We start from the raw sequence: 18619 nt of genomic DNA on the forward strand, positions 1-18619 counted from the left end.
GACCAGGAAAAAATTGGTCATGGGAATTCCTGCCAGTGTGGAGGATTCTGGGGACAAAAGGTCAGGGAACTCTTTAGGCAGAGATGCATGCTGGCCAACTGCCTGAACACAATGCTATTATCAGTCATCCAATGTGCGCCGACATCACTTGTGACCGAATCTACAGCATGTCATATGGCCAAGTACTAAAGACTAGGTTCACATAAAGATATAACAAAATAAAATATAACATTTACAAATGTTTAAATGAAGTGCATCTCTAGCCAAATTTAGTGTTGGATAAAGTAGTTATAGCTAGGGCCCTTTCATATCACTGCGTTGCAGTAACATTTGCATCACCAACACGGTGTGCTGCGGTACCATACATTGTGAATGGCACCCCAACATGCCTTCATAACTCAAAATAGTGCAGCACAATGCATGGTTTCCTGTGCATTGCTCGAAGATAAAATGCAGCTGGCTCTATTTTTGTGTGTGTTGCTGTGTGTTTGAGCCTCATTTATTTTAAATAGGTTGTTTAATGCACTGCAACGCAAAAACAAAACACAGCATGGGCTCTTAGAAACCCTTTCAGGTTTCATTTGTTTTCTATGGCCTTAAGACCCGACAGGGGTCTAAAACCAGTCGGGTTTTTTTTTTTTTGCAATCTAAGGCCCATTTGGGAGATTTGCTTTCACTTCCTTTCGAGTAGAGACAACAAAAATATAGAGGCAATCACTCCAAGGTGATGGAAATCCTCTTGTGAGAAGATGTCACCAGCACCAGGGCCAGTACAAGGCAGGGGCAGAAGTGGCGGATGCCCTGGGAGGGACAATTTAATAGAGAGAGGGGTGCAGGTAAAGTGCCAGTGGTGCCTGGACTATTACACACAGGCTGCGCTAGAATACTGCACAGCCAGTCAGATGCAATGATGTGCCGAGTGCGCTCCTGCACCAGGCACAAGCCTAGGATGAGCCCTTCAGTTCACTTCCCTGTCAGGAGGAATAATCTCCGCCTGACAGGCATTTCCTAGTCCCGTACTCAGTACACACATTACACATTGTTAAGCACACAATTAACCCTTGGATGATCCTAGATATTAACCCCTTCTCAGCCATTGTCATTAGTACAGTGTTGGTGCATTATATTAGCACTGATCAGTGTATAAGGCTATATTCAGGACCTAGGCATTCCGGAGCTTCTTTTGGGCAACAGGTGCCCAGGGCCGGATTAACATAGGGGCTATTGGAGCTGCAGCTCCAGGCCCCTTACCTCAAGATAGGCCCATTTGCCCCAAAAAAAAAAAAAAAATTCACAAAAAAAAAAAAAGGATTGACTTCGAGGGTGGTGGCTCGGTGACCAGGGGTCACAGAGACCTACCCCACCACTGATCAAAATGTGGGGCTCCTATCATCTATGGTTCCGGAGATATGGGGCTCCTTGCGCAGCCTGTCAAAAGCTACATGCAGAGCGGCCAGTTTAAATACAAGACGGCACACTCTGTTTGCAGCAGACTGAGAGGATGAGCTCACAGTGCCTCTCCTCACTTCTTGTCAGAGGAACTGAGCTCAATGGACAGCTTGGAGCCTGCAGGTGTGTTAAATGTGGTGTTATTGCTCTCACTCTCTCATACCGGTCCCTGGAAGTTCAACATGGCACCTCATGACAAAGAACTCTCTGAGGATCAGAAAAAAAAAAAAATTGTTGCATTACATAAAGATGGTCTAGGCTATAAGAAGATTGCCAAGACCCTGAAACTGAGCTGCAGCATGGTGGCCGAGACCATACAGGAGTTTAACAGGACAAGTTCCACTCAGAACAGGCTTCGCCGTGGTCGACCAAAGAAGTTGAGTGCACATGCTCAGCAACATATCCAGAGGTTGTCTTTGGGAAATAGACATATGAGTGCTGCCAGCATTGCTGCAGAGCTTGAAGGGGTGGGGGGTCAGCCTGTCAGTGCACAGACCATACAACGCACACTGCATCAGATTGGTCTGCATGGCTGTCGTCCCAGAAGGAAGCCTCTTCTAAAGATGATGCACAAGAAAGCCCGCAAACAGTTTGCTGAAGACAAGCAGACTAAGGATATGGATTGCTGGAACCATGTCCTGTGGTCTGATGAGACCAAGATAAACTTACTTGGTTCAGATGGTGTCAAGCGTGTGTGGCAGCAACCAGGTGAGGAATACAAAGACAAGTGTCCAGCCCTGACAACTTCTCACCTATACATAGCGCCTGCTGTCATACCCTCCACATTCCTCTCCTGTACATACTGCTCACTGTCATACTCTCCACATTCTTCTGCTATACATACTGTTCACCAGCGCTGGACTGGGACAAAAATTTGGCCTTGGACTTCATCCAGACCAGCCCACTTTAATTTTGCAAACACGCACAAAAAGAGTATATAAACTATACGCAATTGCTCAAAAAAACGCAAAAAAAAAGGAAAAACATTCCACTGTAAGTATAAATGGCTTTTTGGAGCCGGTGCAGGAAGCTGGACTTCATATGTTACTTGGCCGCACTGGGTAAGCGGGAGATGGAGATCTCCACTCTGTGTAAACCGGCGGTGCTCGCCCCCCATTCCCTTCAGAGTCAGCCTGGCGTGCACCTGCCCAGGTTCGGCACAAAAGCGGCCCCAGGGCAGGCGGCCAATAGCCTTGAGTTTCCAACCAAACCCAGGCCTTGGGACTCAGGGCTAATAATGGTCATTGGTAATGCGGAGTCCCAAAGGTTTTTGGGGGCCCACTCAGGACCATAGCCCAGGTCAGCCCCCCTCCTGAATCCACTGCCCACAGGTCATGGCCAGCAGGGCTCACAGGCCATGGCCAGCACAGGACCTGACAGAAAGAGAGTGTTGAGGGCTATTTCCTATTTTGAGGTTACTGGGTGGTGGGCAGGGTAAATGGAGTGTATGGGGGGGAGGGGGGAATGGGATGTGGGGGTCAGCTGGAGTTGTTGGGTCTCTCACCTCAGCAGGTCCTTGCACAGCGTCTTGGGGGGTGATGACAACTTCCAAGCTGTCCCTGCCTGCCTCCTGTTCAAAGACTCCAGGAGTGTAGTGGAGGGGTAAGCTGCTCGTCTCACTGACTCAAAGTAAGCTGGTGGCTGCTCTTTCATTCACTGTCCTCTGCTGTGCATACTGCCCACTGTCATACCCCCCCACACTCCTCTCCTGTACATAGTGCCCACTGTTAAACCCTTCACATTCCTCTCCCTCACCTGCGCATACTTCCTACTTTTATACCATCCATACTCCTCCCCTATGCCTCTTACCCACAAAAACAGTTCTTTAAAATTATATTGAATATCCTTAATGTTACCAGCTGTAGAATGGGCACACTTTTGTTAGTTCAACTAAAGGAAATCTTCTCAGTCCTCGTATTTGTTCTGCCCATTATTAGTACTCATTTAATTTTGTGATTACTACTGTGATGTATAGAGGAAAGAAAAGTGTCCCTGAAAATATTTTTTAAATGTTGGCAACTATGCACTTGGGCACTGCCCAATGGCCACCGGGTCAGTAGGGGACCCCATGAGAGGCTCCTAACATTGCTACTTTTTAGAGGCCCCTGAGGTAGGTTATGCCATAATCTACTAGTATGCACAGCATATTAGCACATTAGGGTACACTTACCTGTCAGATTGAACCCTCCAGCGCTGCGATCAATCTGGCGGGTCCCGGGTGCTTCCATCTGCCTTTCGGGTTCTGTGCCTTCAGTCACTTGCCTTGGCCGGGCTGCGTTGATGTCACTCCCACACATGCTCATGTGCATCCCCTCTCTCATCCCGGGGGGTGGAGGGCGCGCAGTTTGCCATCTTCGCCCTGGGCACCAGATGACCTTGTCCTGGCACTGCCTGTCACCCACAACAATTAGCTCCATTGGAAGTCTTCTCTACTGTAGTGCTGCTTTGGCAACAACTCATAATTGTGGCTTTTCCCTCACTTTCACTCAAGGCAACAATGTTCACCAGGACAAAGGGTAAATCTCTTAGTAGAGACACAGAAAATAATAAAAACTTGGCACGTTGCTAACAATTCTACACTCTACCAAAAAATAAAAGATTTGGCATTTGATACACATTGATTTTAACTACAGAGCATAGGGCAAATATAAATATGACTACATTTATGACTACAGGTTCACATTAAAATATTCCACAAAGTGTCAAAGCGTCCAGCAATACTGGATATGCAGCTATAGCTGTCAAATACCATTAATACCTCATTCTGACCAGTGATGTAAGCACTATTGTGAAGCACCACCATGTGTCTAGCAAGGTTTGGAGTGGCCTTTATTTACTTTTATGATAAATGAGGCTGTCATTCATTCATAATGCAGCCCTCTAAAAGCGCCTGGTGTCCCTGAGTGGCGTGCTGACGTCAATTGTCATTGTGTTGCCTCACTCCGACGCATTTTGTCACCCTGACATCTGACGCCGCTACTGCCAGAAAGTTGAGTCGAGTTCGGTAGGAGGCACCGCTACGATCCCCACTGCTATACGGTTATCACTATAACACGCTTGTTTGTATTTGATGCTTTGTAAGTGTAAGTCCTAAAGGGGAGAAGTTTTAATACAATAAATTAATTATTTTAAATGGGATTACGTTATGGAGTTCCTTCTCTTGTTTTGGAGCAAGCTCATTAGCATGTAAATCCACCCTCCTGACTGCAACAGGATCTGGGAAGAAAATCCTCCAGAGAGAGTGCTCAAATTAGAGTTCCGGTGTTTATGCCGGTTATCCAGTTAATTCTGGTAAGAATCTGATTCAATGGGGGTCTGGCTTATCCCCCATTTTTTCCCATGTGGAGGTGTTGGTGACAGCTATTTCATCCCAGTGTGTGAATTAAACACCGTCTGGACTTTTCTACACAAATATTGTGGAGCTGATCTAGCATATATTTGCAATATATATATATATATATATATATATACACACACACACACACACACACACACATACACACATACTGGAGGGGCGACCCCATTTAGAGCTCAGAGCCCCCACTTTCGAGACAGCTAGTCTGGCCGAGGAGTCAGGAGGACTCCACCCTAAAGACACTACGTCTGTGTATGAGTGTCAGGACGACTCCCATGCTCCCTAGGAGAGGGAGGCTGCAGCTGGCAGCATGAGCATACGCTCTTAGAAGCAACCCAAAGGCCTAGGCGTGAGGTCTGAAGCAGCGGTGCTGCAAGTGAGTAATCCAGGAGGCTGAAGGTTTGAATTATACAGTAATGGCGGAACCCCCTGCGAGGGAAATTGCTGTTATTTCCTTTGAAATTGGTTTCCTTTGAATAAAAGTGGGCTGCCAAGCCTTTAAGTCTTTAAAATACAATCTGGACTGACACGTGTTTATGAAATTGCATACACCACTAGAGCTTAATCACCCCGGAATATATATATATATACACAATTTCTTATATTAATATAGAGTGCAGTATATACTGCATGTGGTGATTGTATTGGGACACCAATGTTGGTGTTTGGATACAGCAGCTGACGTATTGATTTACTTTTTTTCCCCATTGAGAAATGCTAAAGGTGGATTTGCATTAAAGGAGACCACTGAATGAGTGATTATATGCGAGCGACCACAATTAGCCTGCAGCTAATCGCCAGGAACACTCACTGGGGTTCCCACATGTTATCAATAGCAGGCACATTCACAGCTGTGAATGTGCGCTTGAGACTAAAGCTGGCCTTAGACTTGTCCATTTTTCTCCTTCAACCAGTAGGTTGGGAAAAAAAAAAAAAAAAACTGGCCCGATTCCCCCATCTACACCTTCAATGGGGGGGAATCCTCTCCGCAGTGTCATTGTATTCTGAATGCACGGAGACTCTCCTGCTGTCAAAATTTTCCAACAAGGCTCGATCAGTAGATCAACTATTGTTCAACCACGGTGGTCATACATAGCTCGAAATTTGGGCAGTCTCTGCTGACCCAGTCAAATTTCGATCCGGGCCAGATTAAGTCCAAAAAAATACTTGGCGATTCTGAACCGAAATCTCAAACAATGTTATCAGCTTTCTTAGCCATCTTCTGTAAACTACAAAGCAATTTCCTACTATGTACTAAAGATAAGAGGATGTATTGGTAGCCCAAATCAGGAGAGCAGTCTAGGGTGACAACGCTGTTCTCTCATGCATACAGTTCAGTAAGGTTTAGGATTTAGATATGCAATAAAGTGGAAATAAACAGGGTAGTGGCCAACCAGCATTTGTCATAATGTATGCCTAGTATACTTACCTCTGAATGTGCACTCATTCAGCTATGAGAGGTCCAAAATTTCAGTCTCCATTCTCTTGTCACTGCTATAGGCCAACAAGACTTACATTAAGTCGACACCTGACTCCATTCTCAACATCCTATAGATGCTGGGGAATAGGTTGGAACTGTATACTGTCCGGCACATGTGCTGCAGTCAAGTACATGGATAATACAAATTTGCTAACAAAAAGGTGGTGTTTATAGCAGAAGACATTTATAAAGTTTAGGCTACCAAAAGACTCTACCCGTTTTTTTTTTTCATTAAAAAAATATGCTGACATAAAAAAAGGCCCTACATGATTTTTACCCTAAAATCTTTCTAGTCCTCACTTAGCAGATTTGCTATATAATCCAATGTAGAAACTGAGGCATTAAAAGCGGTTGTATACCCGCGCAAGGTTTTTTTTTTTTTAAACCTGTAAGGCAAAAAGCATAATGAGCATACTAGCTCATTATGAAATACTTACCTTAGAATGAGGTGTTGGTAGCTGATCTCGGTCAGCGCCAAGGGAGCTGACATTTCCCCTCGGTGTGTCTTCCAGGTTCGCGGCTCCGGCGCTGTGAGTGGCCGGAGCCGCAATGTCCTCACTCCCGCGCTTGTGCATGGGAGATTTTTTTTCGGCAAGGTTCGGCAGCGCCTGTCGGACCTTCACAGTGCATGCACCGCTGACGTCAGCGGCTGCATGCAAAGTAAATATCTCCTAAACCGTATAGGTTTAGGAGATATTCATTTTACCTACAGGTAAGCCTTATTATAGGCTTACCTGTAGGTAAAAATATAAAAAAAGGGTATAGAACCACTTTAATATTAAACAGGTTGGAACACCATTCACAGTGAAAAGTATCACTCAAATTTGGAGAAAGCCTATTGGGCTCCCACTCAGTGGCAGATACATTGGAACCTAACCAATTGGGAATAAATCCACATAGGTGTCAAAAGTACATATTAGGGAAATGGCCAAGCTCTGCATCCTGCAAGATAAATTATCTTAAAACCCTACTACATAAGATCATGCTGTTGGGCATCATATACACAATTAGACTAAGAGAAGCCCAAACCCATTTAAAAAATAAAAAACTTGGTACAAATTTCTGCTAGCAGAATTAACTCAGGAACAGCTGAAGTAGTCTGAAAGATAACCTGGGTAGATTGGAGGTTTCTTAGAGTAGACCAGATGTAGAGAGAAGATAACCATCCCTAACTATCAAAAAGATCCCTACTACAGACTGCTTTGACCACCTTGAAAGAGATCGAGTGGACCCCTCTTCCAACAACACAGAGAATGGAATTGGATATATAGAGAAAAAAAAAGGCACCACTGCCAAGCAGGCTCCTAAAAAGTGATGTTCACAGATGGAATTATAATAGATTTCAATTGGTATCCAACAGTTGGGTTTGTTTTGTTTATCGACAATTCAGGAGATTATATGTAATTTCTTTGTATTAAAGTTACTGCCACAGAGAACAAAAATAGCTGCTTACCTTTCCTGTGACTGTTCTTCATACATTCTCTCTTTTCCTTCCTTGAAGAGTCTTATTGCTCTTTTCGATTTCTTCATTAGACTGTCAATGTATATTTTAAAATATTCATTTTCACTGAGCTGTACAAGCTTCTGATTGTCATCATACTTGCTCAAAACAAGTCTTAAATGTTGATATGTGTCCGGCAAAATATCAAGTATGTATGGAGGGCTGTTCTTCAGCTGAAGTTTGGGGCTTTGGCATAATCTTACCTGGAAAAATAAAATAAAAACTTAGAACTGACATTCTGAATGTTCTCGGAAATCAAATACACACATTATATAATGACAATAAAAAGTAAAACAAAAATTTGCAGACTTCCCATTTGGAAATGAATGCTAAACATATCCTGTTTGATTTAAACAATCCCTACTTTTTTGGGAGGTTAAAGACGACTATCTGGACTGGATTGTTTTTCCGCACAAAATTCACAACCGAGACAACATTCTGGCAGTTTAATCTGCTGCTGAAAAAGAACAACCCTCATGTATGACTGTGTAAACATGATTGGGTCTGTAGATTGCAGTCACAGCTGGTGCTCCATCGGTCGGGGGGGGCGCCCTTGGCAGACGGACCTGACCACCCCCGTCGCTCCAGCACGCACTCAGACAACCCCCCCTCCCCAGCTCACTTCGTGTACATGGCTCACTCACCTCTCCTCTGCTGGCAGGGATCCTCTGCCTCCGGGCACCGAAGATCAGCACACACACAGCCTGATCTCCCGCCCCGATCTCACACTCAGATCAGATCTCCGTTGGGTGACACCGGGAGCAGGTGTCCGGGACGATTTTACAGCTCGGAGAGGAGGAGGCGGGGCTGAGAGCTGTGTGTTCCCAGAGAGCGCCGATTTCATCACGGCAGCCGTACGTCTTCTCCCTCCTCCTCCTGGGGCCCATGGGATCGCTTCTCCTTTCAGCCAATTGGAAAATGAGTCTCAGGACCTGCTTCATGATTGGCCGGGAGGAGAATCAGTGTGATAATAGCGAATATTCATTCGCTATTGTCCCACAACTAGGTAGGCTCAGAGCGCAGTGCTCTGCGTCCCAAGCCCACCTATTTTTTGAAGCCTATTAGAGCCTCTGGCTCCAACCATATGCCAAAAAAAAAAAAAAACAAACAATCAGCTTCCAACAGTGATTTTCACATTCTACTTTTAGCACACGTCTGAAAACACTAGTAAATTATCTTTTCTCGGGCTTTAGGTCACAAGAAGGAGCTTCAAAACAGAAAATGTTTTATGCATGGGAAACATGAGGTACTATTCTTACTCAAAATACTTTCAAGGTTTCTATGCAGAAGTGAGCCTGATTTTGCACTCTCCAGCTTTAGTAAATAAACCCCATTGTGTCACCTCAAGTCCTGGCCACTTTGCACCCAAGGTTATTAAATTTGAAATGTAATTGTACACTTTATTTGTGCTACTTTTGGTGCCACAAAAAATATAATATCTCAGAAACCAAACTTGCATACATATCTTAATATTCTCCCCCCATCTTGCACCCCCAGTAAAAGCTACAGCTGTTGCAAACGTATACGTGCTTTTCAACACAGCATAACCTGAGTTGCTTGCATCATCTGGTTTTAACTCGCTTTTATATTTACAGTGTGTGTGTGTGTGTGTGCGCGTATACAGTGGATATAAAATGTCTACACACCCCCCGTTAAAATGTCAGGTTTCTGTGATGTAGAAAAATGAGACAAGGATAAATCATTTCAGAACTTTTTCCACCTTTAACGTGACCTATAACCTGTACAATTCAGTTGAAAAACAACCTGAAATCTTTTTTTTTGGGGGGGGGGGGGGAATAAAAATAAAAAACTAAAATAATGTTGTTGCATAAGTATGCACACCCTATTATAACTGGGGATGTAGTCATGTTCAGAATTAAGCAATCATATTCAAACTCAGTACACACCTACCATCATTTAAGGTGCCTCTGATTAACCCCAAATAAAAGTTTAGCAGTTCTAGTAGGTCTTTCCTGACATTTTCTTGGTTTCATCCAACAGCAAAAGCCGCGAAGAGCTTCCAAAGCATCAGAGGGATCTCCTTGTTAAAAGGTATCAGTCAGGAGAAGGGTACAAAAGAATTTCTAAGGCATTAGTTAACCCATGGGCCACAGTGAAGACAGTCATCAAGTGGGAAAATATGGTACAACAGTGACATTACAAAGAACTGGACGTCCCTCCAAAATTGATGAAAAGACGAGAAGAAAACTGGTCAGGGAGGCGACCAAGAGGCCTACAGCAAGGAGCTGCAGGAATATCTGGCAAGTACTGGCTGTGTGGTACATGTGACAACAATCTCCCATATTCTTCATATGTCTGGCTTATGGGGAAGAGTGGCAAGACGGAAGCCTTTTCTTACGAAGAAAAACATCCAAGCCTGGCTAAATTTTACAAAAACACATCTGAAGACTCCCAAAAGCATGTGAGAAAATCTGTTATGGTCTGATGAAACCAAGGTTGAACTTTTTGGCCATAATTACAAAAGATATGTTTGGCGCAAAAACACTGCACATCACCAAAAAAAACACCATACTCACCGTGAAGCATGGTGGTGGCAGCATCATGCTTTGGGGCTGTTTTTCTTCAGCTGGAACAGGTGCCCTAGTCAAGGTAGAGGGAATTATGAACAGTTCCAAATACCGGTCAATATTGGCACAAAACCTTCATGCTTCTGCTAGAAATCTAAACATGAAGAGGAACTTCATCTTTCAGAATGATAATGACCCAAAGCATACATCCAAATCAACAAAGGACTGGCGTCGCCAGAAGAAGATTAAAGGCCAGACCTGAATCTCATTGAAAATCTGTTGGATGATCTTTAAAGGGTTGTGCACAGGAGATGCCTTCGCAATCTGGCAGATTTGGTGTGTTTTTGCAAAGAAGAGTGGGCAAATATTGCCAAGTCAAGATGTGCCATGCTGATAGACTCATACTCAAATAGACTGAGTTCTGTAATAAAATCAACAGGTGCTTCAACAAAGTATTAGTGTAAGGGTGTGCACACTTATGCAACCATATTATTTTAGTTTTTTATTTTTACTTCCCTCCACCTAAAAGATTTCAGTTTGTTGTTCAACTGAGTTGTACAGTTTATAGGTTACATTAAAAGGTGGAAAACGTTCTGAAATGATTTATCTTTGTCTTATTTTTTTACACCACAGAAACCTGACATTTTACCAGGGGTGTGTAGACTTTTTAGATGCACTGTATATATATTTTTTTTATTTATTTCTCACAATCATTTATACAAAGTGTTGGATTAAAGAATTTTCCACAGTCTGGGCTAGCATTTGCAATTCCCTTACAGTTCACCTTTTAGTGAAAAGACCAGTTAACCCCTTCCCAACCAGCCGCCGCAGTACAGGTTGGCTCTCCTGGGTGAACCGAAGTAGCTGTACGTTGGTTCGCCTTTTGATCACTAGGGGGCGCACCCGCGATCACTCCACACAGAGACAGAATGGAGATCTGTCAATATAAAGTATGAACAACAGATCACTCTCCTTACCCAGGCAGTCCCATCCCCCCCAGTTAGAATCACTCCCTAGGTAACACAGTTAACCCCTTGATTGCCCCCTGTTAACCCCTTCCCTGCCAGTGACATTTACACAGTAATCAGTGCATTTTTATAGCACTGATTTTTATAGCTGTATAAACGCCAACGGTCCCAAAAATGTGTCAAAAGTGTTTGAACTCTCCACCATAATGTTGCAGACCCTGTTATCTCCCGGCCCACTCCCCAAAGCTCAGCTATCTGGGCCTTTTTCAGCACATCTGCAGCAGATCGCACTGTTGTTATTTGCAAACTGTATCTCAGGCACATCAAACGTGGCAAAAACACCAACCATTTGAGTACCACATGCCTAACAAGGCATTTAACGTCCAACCACATGGCCCATTGGCAAGAGCACCTAAAAGCCATACAAAAGGGGCACAAATCTGTCCCTCCTCCTCCTCCTTACCCACTTCAGTCTGCCCCTGTGATACCGAGTCATTACCTCTCAGCGGCCTCCACTGACAGGGATGATGGTATAGCACAGGGTGTCCCAGGTCCTAGCAGCTCATCTACTAGCAGCACACCACCAGCTGTAGACTGTACCTGGCAAATTTCTCTGCCCCATCTGCTGCAGCAGAAAAAAATACAGTCCCTGCCACCCACATGCCCAGCATCTGAATGCAGGCTTGTCAAAGCTGTTGGCTCTCCAACTTCTACCTTTCAGCCTGGTGGATTCTGCCCCCTTCCGTGAATTCGCACAATGTGCTGTACCACAAGTTCTGGTGCGTACTGAACAGAGGTCCGTTCGGCCCATCCCTACTTTTCAGGGCGATTTGGCCATGCCACATTGTCAGGAGTACTTCCTTGCCACTCAGCTAGTGATGGCGCTTTGGTGGCTGCAACCCACCAGTATGTCTAATGCTTCAACTACAGTGGATATAAAAAGTCTACACACTCCTGTTAAAATGTCAGGTTTCTGTAATGTAAAAAAAAATTGAAAATTCTGTGATGTAAAATTAAAAAACTAAAATAATATGGTTGCATAAGTGTGCACACCCTTACACTAATACTTTGTTGAAGCACCCTTTGATTTTATTACAACACTCAGTCTTTTTGGGTATGAGTCTATCAGCATGACTTGGCAAAATGTGCCCACTCTTCTTTGCAAAAACATTCCAAATCTGTCAGATTGCGAGGGCATCTCCTGTGCACAGCCCTCTTCAGATCACCCCACATATTTTCAATCGGATTTAGGTCTGGGCTCTGGCTGTACCATTCCAAAACTTTATTCTTCTGGGTGAAGCCATTCCTTTGTTGATTTGGATGTATGATTTGGGTCGTTGTCATGCTGAAAGATGAAGTTCCTCTTCATGTTTAGCTTTCTAGCAGAAGCCTGAAGGTTTTGTGCCAATATTGACTGGTATTTGGAACTGGTCATAATTCCCTCTACCTTGACTAAGGCCCCTGTTCCAGCTGAAGAAAAACAGCCCCAAAGCATGATGCTGCCACCACCATGCTTCACTGTATGTATGGTGTTCTTTTGGTGATGTGCAGTGTTGTTTTTGCACCAATCTTTTGGAATTATAGCCAAAAAAGTTAAACCTTGGTTTCATCAGACTATAACACATTTTCCTCCATTTGGGAGACTTCAGATGTGTTTTTGCAAAATGTTTTTCTTGGTAAGAAAATGCTTCCGTCTTGCCACCCTGCCCCATAGCCGACATAAGAAGAATATGGGAGATTGTTGTCACATGTACCACACAGCCAATACTTGTCAGATATTCCTGCAGCTCCTTTAATGTTGCTGTAAGCTTCTTGGCAACCTCCCTGACCAGTTTTCGTCTCGTCTTTTCATCAATTTTAGAGGGACGTCCAGTTCTTTGTAATGTCACTGTTGTACCATATTTTCCCACTTGATGACTGTCTTCACTGTGGCCCATGGGTTAACTAATGCCTTAGAAATTCTTTTGTACCCTTCTCCTGACTAATACCTTTTAAAAATGAGATCCCTCTGATGCTTTGGAAGCTCTCTGCGGACCATGGCTTTTGCTGTAGGATGTGACTAAGGAAAAGTCAGGAAAAACCTACTAGAACAGCTGAACTTTATTTGGGGTTAATCAGAGGCACTCCAAATGATGGCAGGTGTGTACCGACTCCTATTTAACATCAGTTTGAATATGATTGCTTAATTCTGAACATAGCTACAACCCAAGTTATAAGAGGGTGTGCAGACTTATGCAACCACATTATTTTAGTTTTACTTCTCCTCCCTAAAACATTTCAGTTTTCAAAAAAGTTTCTCATGGCATGGTCTTGCTGGTTGGAGGATGCCTCTACAGCTACAACTTCTATACCCTGGTTTATTGTGCACTTTGTCCATTTGTGCTAGTATACTCCTGAATATGTGACTTATCTCGCTTATTATTTAGGGCCGTGGGATTATTTTTATATTTATATCGTAGAATTGGTTACTTTCAGGATTGTAATAGTATCCTGCATTTTAACTTATTTTAGTGCTTGAGCCACACAGTGTATGGTTGTTTGTGACCTTGCTTGACTCTTCTTTAATTGTTCATTTTGGCTTCACCCCAGCGAGGGCACTTTAGCAACTTTTTTTTGTTATTTTTGTACCAAATATAAAAAAATAAAACAGATTTTTAAAAACGATTATTTGTCTCTCTCTGGTTTCAATTCTTACAGCATCTCTAGTCTAGAACAAGCATGCTGCAGATGAAGTCAGAGCTGAACTTCACACTTGTCCTAGGTTAGTAAAAGTATTCAAGCCACTAGATCAGCATACAATCCGACAACTTTTAGAAGAAGAGGTTAGCAATGGTAACCAACTTGTTCAGCTACAAAACACAGAACCACAGGATGTTGCTTAACAGAACATACCACCCACAAAACAGGAATTTTTCATTGTTTACCCAGCATTTCCAGAGCTGAACTCCCATTTATACTAGACAGGGTTTAATAAGGAAGACTGATCTGCTGGGTACACTTATGCTGGCCATAGACGGTGTGAATTTATTTCCAGGTTGCAGGAAAGAAATGTGCACAATTCCCCCCCCTCATATCAGCACAGACAGCACTGACAGGGGAATCCCTCCTGCTAAACAACTGTCTTGCTCCTTGTGGGGGGCGGGCAGAGGAAGCCCGTGATTATTGCTAGCAGCCGCTAGCAATAATTGGAAGTGAATCCGGCATGTTGGTTACACCCAAGGTGGTACATTCAGCCTGCCCACTGCTGTTCCAGCTGAGACTCAAACCATCTATAGCCAGCATAAATTCCATCACTTACAGCACTGCAAAGGATGGAAGAGAGAGTTGCCATCCGTTTTAGTACCAGTCACATGATAAAAATATAAAATAATAATAAAAATTTCACTTGCGTGCAAATATATGATCATATAGAGGCCTTTATGGGAGCAAGACATTTTTGTCTTGACAGTATTACAACTATGTCCACAAAAATATTAAAAACTTTTCCTCGGGTAAATATATCGGTACATTTGCATTAAAACAACTCTTATGCCCTGTACACACGATAGGATTTTCCGATGGAAAATGTGTGATAGGACCTTGTTGTCAGAAATTCTGACCGTGTGTGGGCTCCATCACACATTTTCCATCGGAATTTCCGACACACAAAGTTTGAGAGCTTGCTATAAAATTTTCCGACAACAAAATCCGTTGTCGGAAATTCCGATCATGTGTACACAAGTCCGACACACAAAGTACCACACATGCTCAGAATAAATTAAGAGATGAAAGCTATTGGCTACTGCCCCATTTATAGTCCCGGCGTACGTGTTTTACGTCACTGCGTTCAGAACGATGGGATTTTCCGACAACTTTGTGTGACCATGTGTATGCAAGACAAGTTTGTGCCAACATCCGTCAGAAAAAATCCATGGATTTTGTTGTCGGAATGTCCGATCAATGTCCGACCGTGTGTCCAGGGCATAAGTGTGTAAACACTGGTTATGGTCCACATAGTTCTGAAAACATGAAGACTAAAAGAATGTAGACATCTAGCATTCTTGGGCTGGCTCCCCTTTACCTCTACAGTCCAGCCACTGCAGAGAGGTGAAAGCTTAAAAAAAAAAAAAACACAAAAAAAGAAACCTGGCATCCCTTGATTCCATATGCAGGCGAATATCCTCTTCATTTAGTTGATAGTTGGTCCTTTGCATAAAAATACCATAGCAAGTACTGTATACGATCTGCAGCACCCACAGACATTTCTGGAACCAAAATTTCCGTATCCAAAACAACCGGAGTAATTTTCAGAAAGCAAAACAAATTTACTGTTGGAGATGAAAGCTTTTAAACAACTATACATCTACTGATACTTCCAACTCAAACATTGGAGTTTCTTACTTCCAATTGCATAGAAGTGATACATGACTCAGAGAAAGAAGCTGATCTACATCTCCCCAAGATGTTAAAGGAGATGCTTGATTTTAAATTGTATAAATGAGAAGATCACGAGTAAATATGAAAATCACACTAATTATAGCAATGTATGATCTTGTAACATTCTAAGAAATTTGGCAAGGCCTGTCAAGTTTATTCCATTATTGTCATTTTGCCTTCACTTTCTTAGTTTCAAGCTGCTGATACTAACAAATAAGGCAACAAAATGTGACTGGCTCACTGGTCTGTTCTGTCCTTCACAATCTTCTTGGATTACAGCAAGCCAACTCCCAGAGAAATTCAGGTATGTTAGTTGTAGTTCTAAAAGCACATAACTGTATCCTTGATCAATTTTTATATAAGCTTGAGGTTCCCATTAACATGAATCTAAATCCAAAAATATGTAATATAGTGACACTTACCATTCCTCAATCCTTAGATGTAGTGACTGCATTTTTTTTTTCAGGCATTTTGTTTCCTTTTTTTTTCTATGCATCTGCTAAATACCACTTTCTGTCCCTATGTGTCTACACTAATTTCTCCACTGTATCTATGGTGATAGCCATTGTAGCCACACAGGCTGAACGTTCCAGATCTGTCCCATACTCCATTCATAGCATGGATACGACAGGTTCCCACAATGTAAAGCGTTCCATGATTGGAAATTGGGCAGATGAATGATAGGTCTGCCTCTTGTACATGCCTGCCTTTGTTAATTTCCATTACATTGAGAATTGATGGAACTAGCAGTTTACACTATAGATAAAATAAAATTATATTTGTGTTTCTAGCAAAATGAAACACATTTTCTATACTTACTGAAAAAGGTTCTAAGCCTAAAAAGTGAAAATGAATGCAGCCCCCATATCTAAGGACTTGTAAGCTGCCTGCAATATATTACATTTTTGGTTCTGGGTTTAGATATGCTTTAAGACAAAGACATTGTATCAATGAGCAAAGAAGGTGTGTCTAATGCCCAGTACACAAAATGAGAAAATTTGACGAAAAATACTCCTTTCAGAGTGATCATCCGATAATCTGACCGTTCGGTACACAGCTTTCGAGAGCAGATCGCAAGAGTTCATGCTAAAATAATCTGAAGGGGCAAGCACAAAATAGTTTCTCGTACGATAACAGAACGAACAATTTTCACTTAAATGGAGTTGTAAAGTCTCAAGGTTTTTCACCTTAATGCATTCTATGTAAATCAAATCCAGTGACACAGAGGTGGGACCGAATCCTGCTGTCTGTGTCAACAGATGCAGCAGCAGGATTCGGGAGCGCACCCACACAAGTGCCTCCATGGAAAGTGGCTCTCTGTGGGGGCACTCGAAGAGGAGGAGCGCGACCGGGGGACCCAGAAAAGGTGGAGCAGGGCCACTCTGAGCAAAACCTTTGCATACAGCAGGTATGACATGTTTGTTAAAAAAAAAAAAAAAAAAAAAAACACCTTTACAATCACTTTAAATCAATACGGTTTTCTTCCATATAAGGATCGAGCGACCAAGCCTAGGCATGCTCCGAAATGAAAGAATACAGTACAATACATCAGCGCAGGAAGTTGTATTCTGTCTTATGAGAATTTTCAGAACTCTAGTAGTCTATTGGTTTTCAATATGAAAACAGCATGCATAACTAAATGGACGATCATTTGTCCAATAGTCTCATTGTGTGTATCAGGCTTAAGTTAAATATAATTTACAAAGTTTTAAAGCTGGAGTTCACTACTCTAGATCTGGAAATTGCTGTTTTCAACTATAAAAGGTGTTATTATCGAGTCAATATTCCATTGCATAATTTACTCTTTTGGCTAGACAAAAGTAATATGTATGTTGAATGGCTGTGGTTCAGCTTGTCTACTCCAAAGCATAAATTGCTTGTACGGTACATGTTCTGACAAATAGCAAAATGTTAATTCAAGACAGATCAAAAGCCCTCCAGCCCCCACGAGAATGTAGCTGCTGCAAGAGTCCCTATCCACAAAAGCTCCTGCAATCACTTAACTATAAATGGCTTGACAGAACCGGACAAATATTAAAGGCTGCGTATTGCAACAGGTGTAAGCATATTTCTTACAATTGTCTATATACACTTTTAATTTATGATCACCATTAAATTGGTTGAATATAGACCAAGTCACATATGGTATTGTATGCAAATGTATCTAAATATAATGGGGGGGGGCAGGGGGGGGTCATTCCCTGTTTCATGCCATGCTGGATACTTAAAGTGGTACAAAAGTCTGTTGTAGTTTCATCCATTTTCAGGTGGGTTATGCCATAGTGTACTAATCTGCACAGCATACTAGCATATTATGGCAACCTTACCTGACAAACCAAGATATCTAGCGCTGCGATCGATCCGACGGATCCAGGGCGCTTCCATCTTCGGTCGGTCTTCCTTCGGGGTTCTGTGCCTTCAGCTGCTTTAATGGCGGGAGAGGCATGCCACTCCCGCATGCGCACGGGAGTCACATCGCAGCAGCACCGATTGGGGGTTGTAAATGTTCGCTGAGGTGCACAATCATGGCTCAGTGTACAATACCACTGACAGGCAGAGGGAAGCATTTATGACACAAGAGGATATTAATAGGGTCTCTTCTGTCATACTTACCCTGCCTGTCAGCAACTTTTCACAATGCTGACTTTACTACCACTTTAAAGAGGTACTTCACTCTCTTAATTTGCACTATTATTACTCCTTGTGCTGATAGCAATACTAAACAGATAGTAAAGTATATCATATTTACTTGTTTTAAACTATTTTTTTTGCATTTCTTCCATTACGTCCTGGCCTAGGGCAATGATGTCATACATCTCAGGAGTCTTCAGGAGGAGAAGAGGGATTTTCTCAGCTAAACACACCCAGTAAATGCTACATGAATCATCTGCCCTTACTCAAGATGGCTACGGCCAGGAATGT

The 18619-nt window shown here is 42.8% G+C and overlaps 1 protein-coding gene across 6 annotated transcripts in view; it reads right to left on the reverse strand.

Annotated features, from left to right (window-relative positions):
- CBLB (Cbl proto-oncogene B) overlaps positions 1-18619 on the reverse strand; it is a 333732-nt gene that overhangs the window by 266984 nt on the left and 48129 nt on the right. For all 6 annotated transcript variants that reach the window (XR_012241626.1, XM_073614961.1, XM_073614960.1 and 3 more), the window contains exon 2: positions 7738-7988. Coding sequence is in view for 5 of the 6 variants with exons in the window: in XM_073614961.1 (XP_073471062.1) it covers positions 7738-7988 (251 nt within the window). In the remaining variant the exon portion in view is untranslated. The remainder of the gene's footprint in view (positions 1-7737; positions 7989-18619) is intronic.

The sequence above is a fragment of the Aquarana catesbeiana genome, linkage group LG02 (genome assembly GCF_042186555.1).
Source record: "Aquarana catesbeiana isolate 2022-GZ linkage group LG02, ASM4218655v1, whole genome shotgun sequence".
Lineage (NCBI taxonomy): Eukaryota > Metazoa > Chordata > Amphibia > Anura > Ranidae > Aquarana > Aquarana catesbeiana.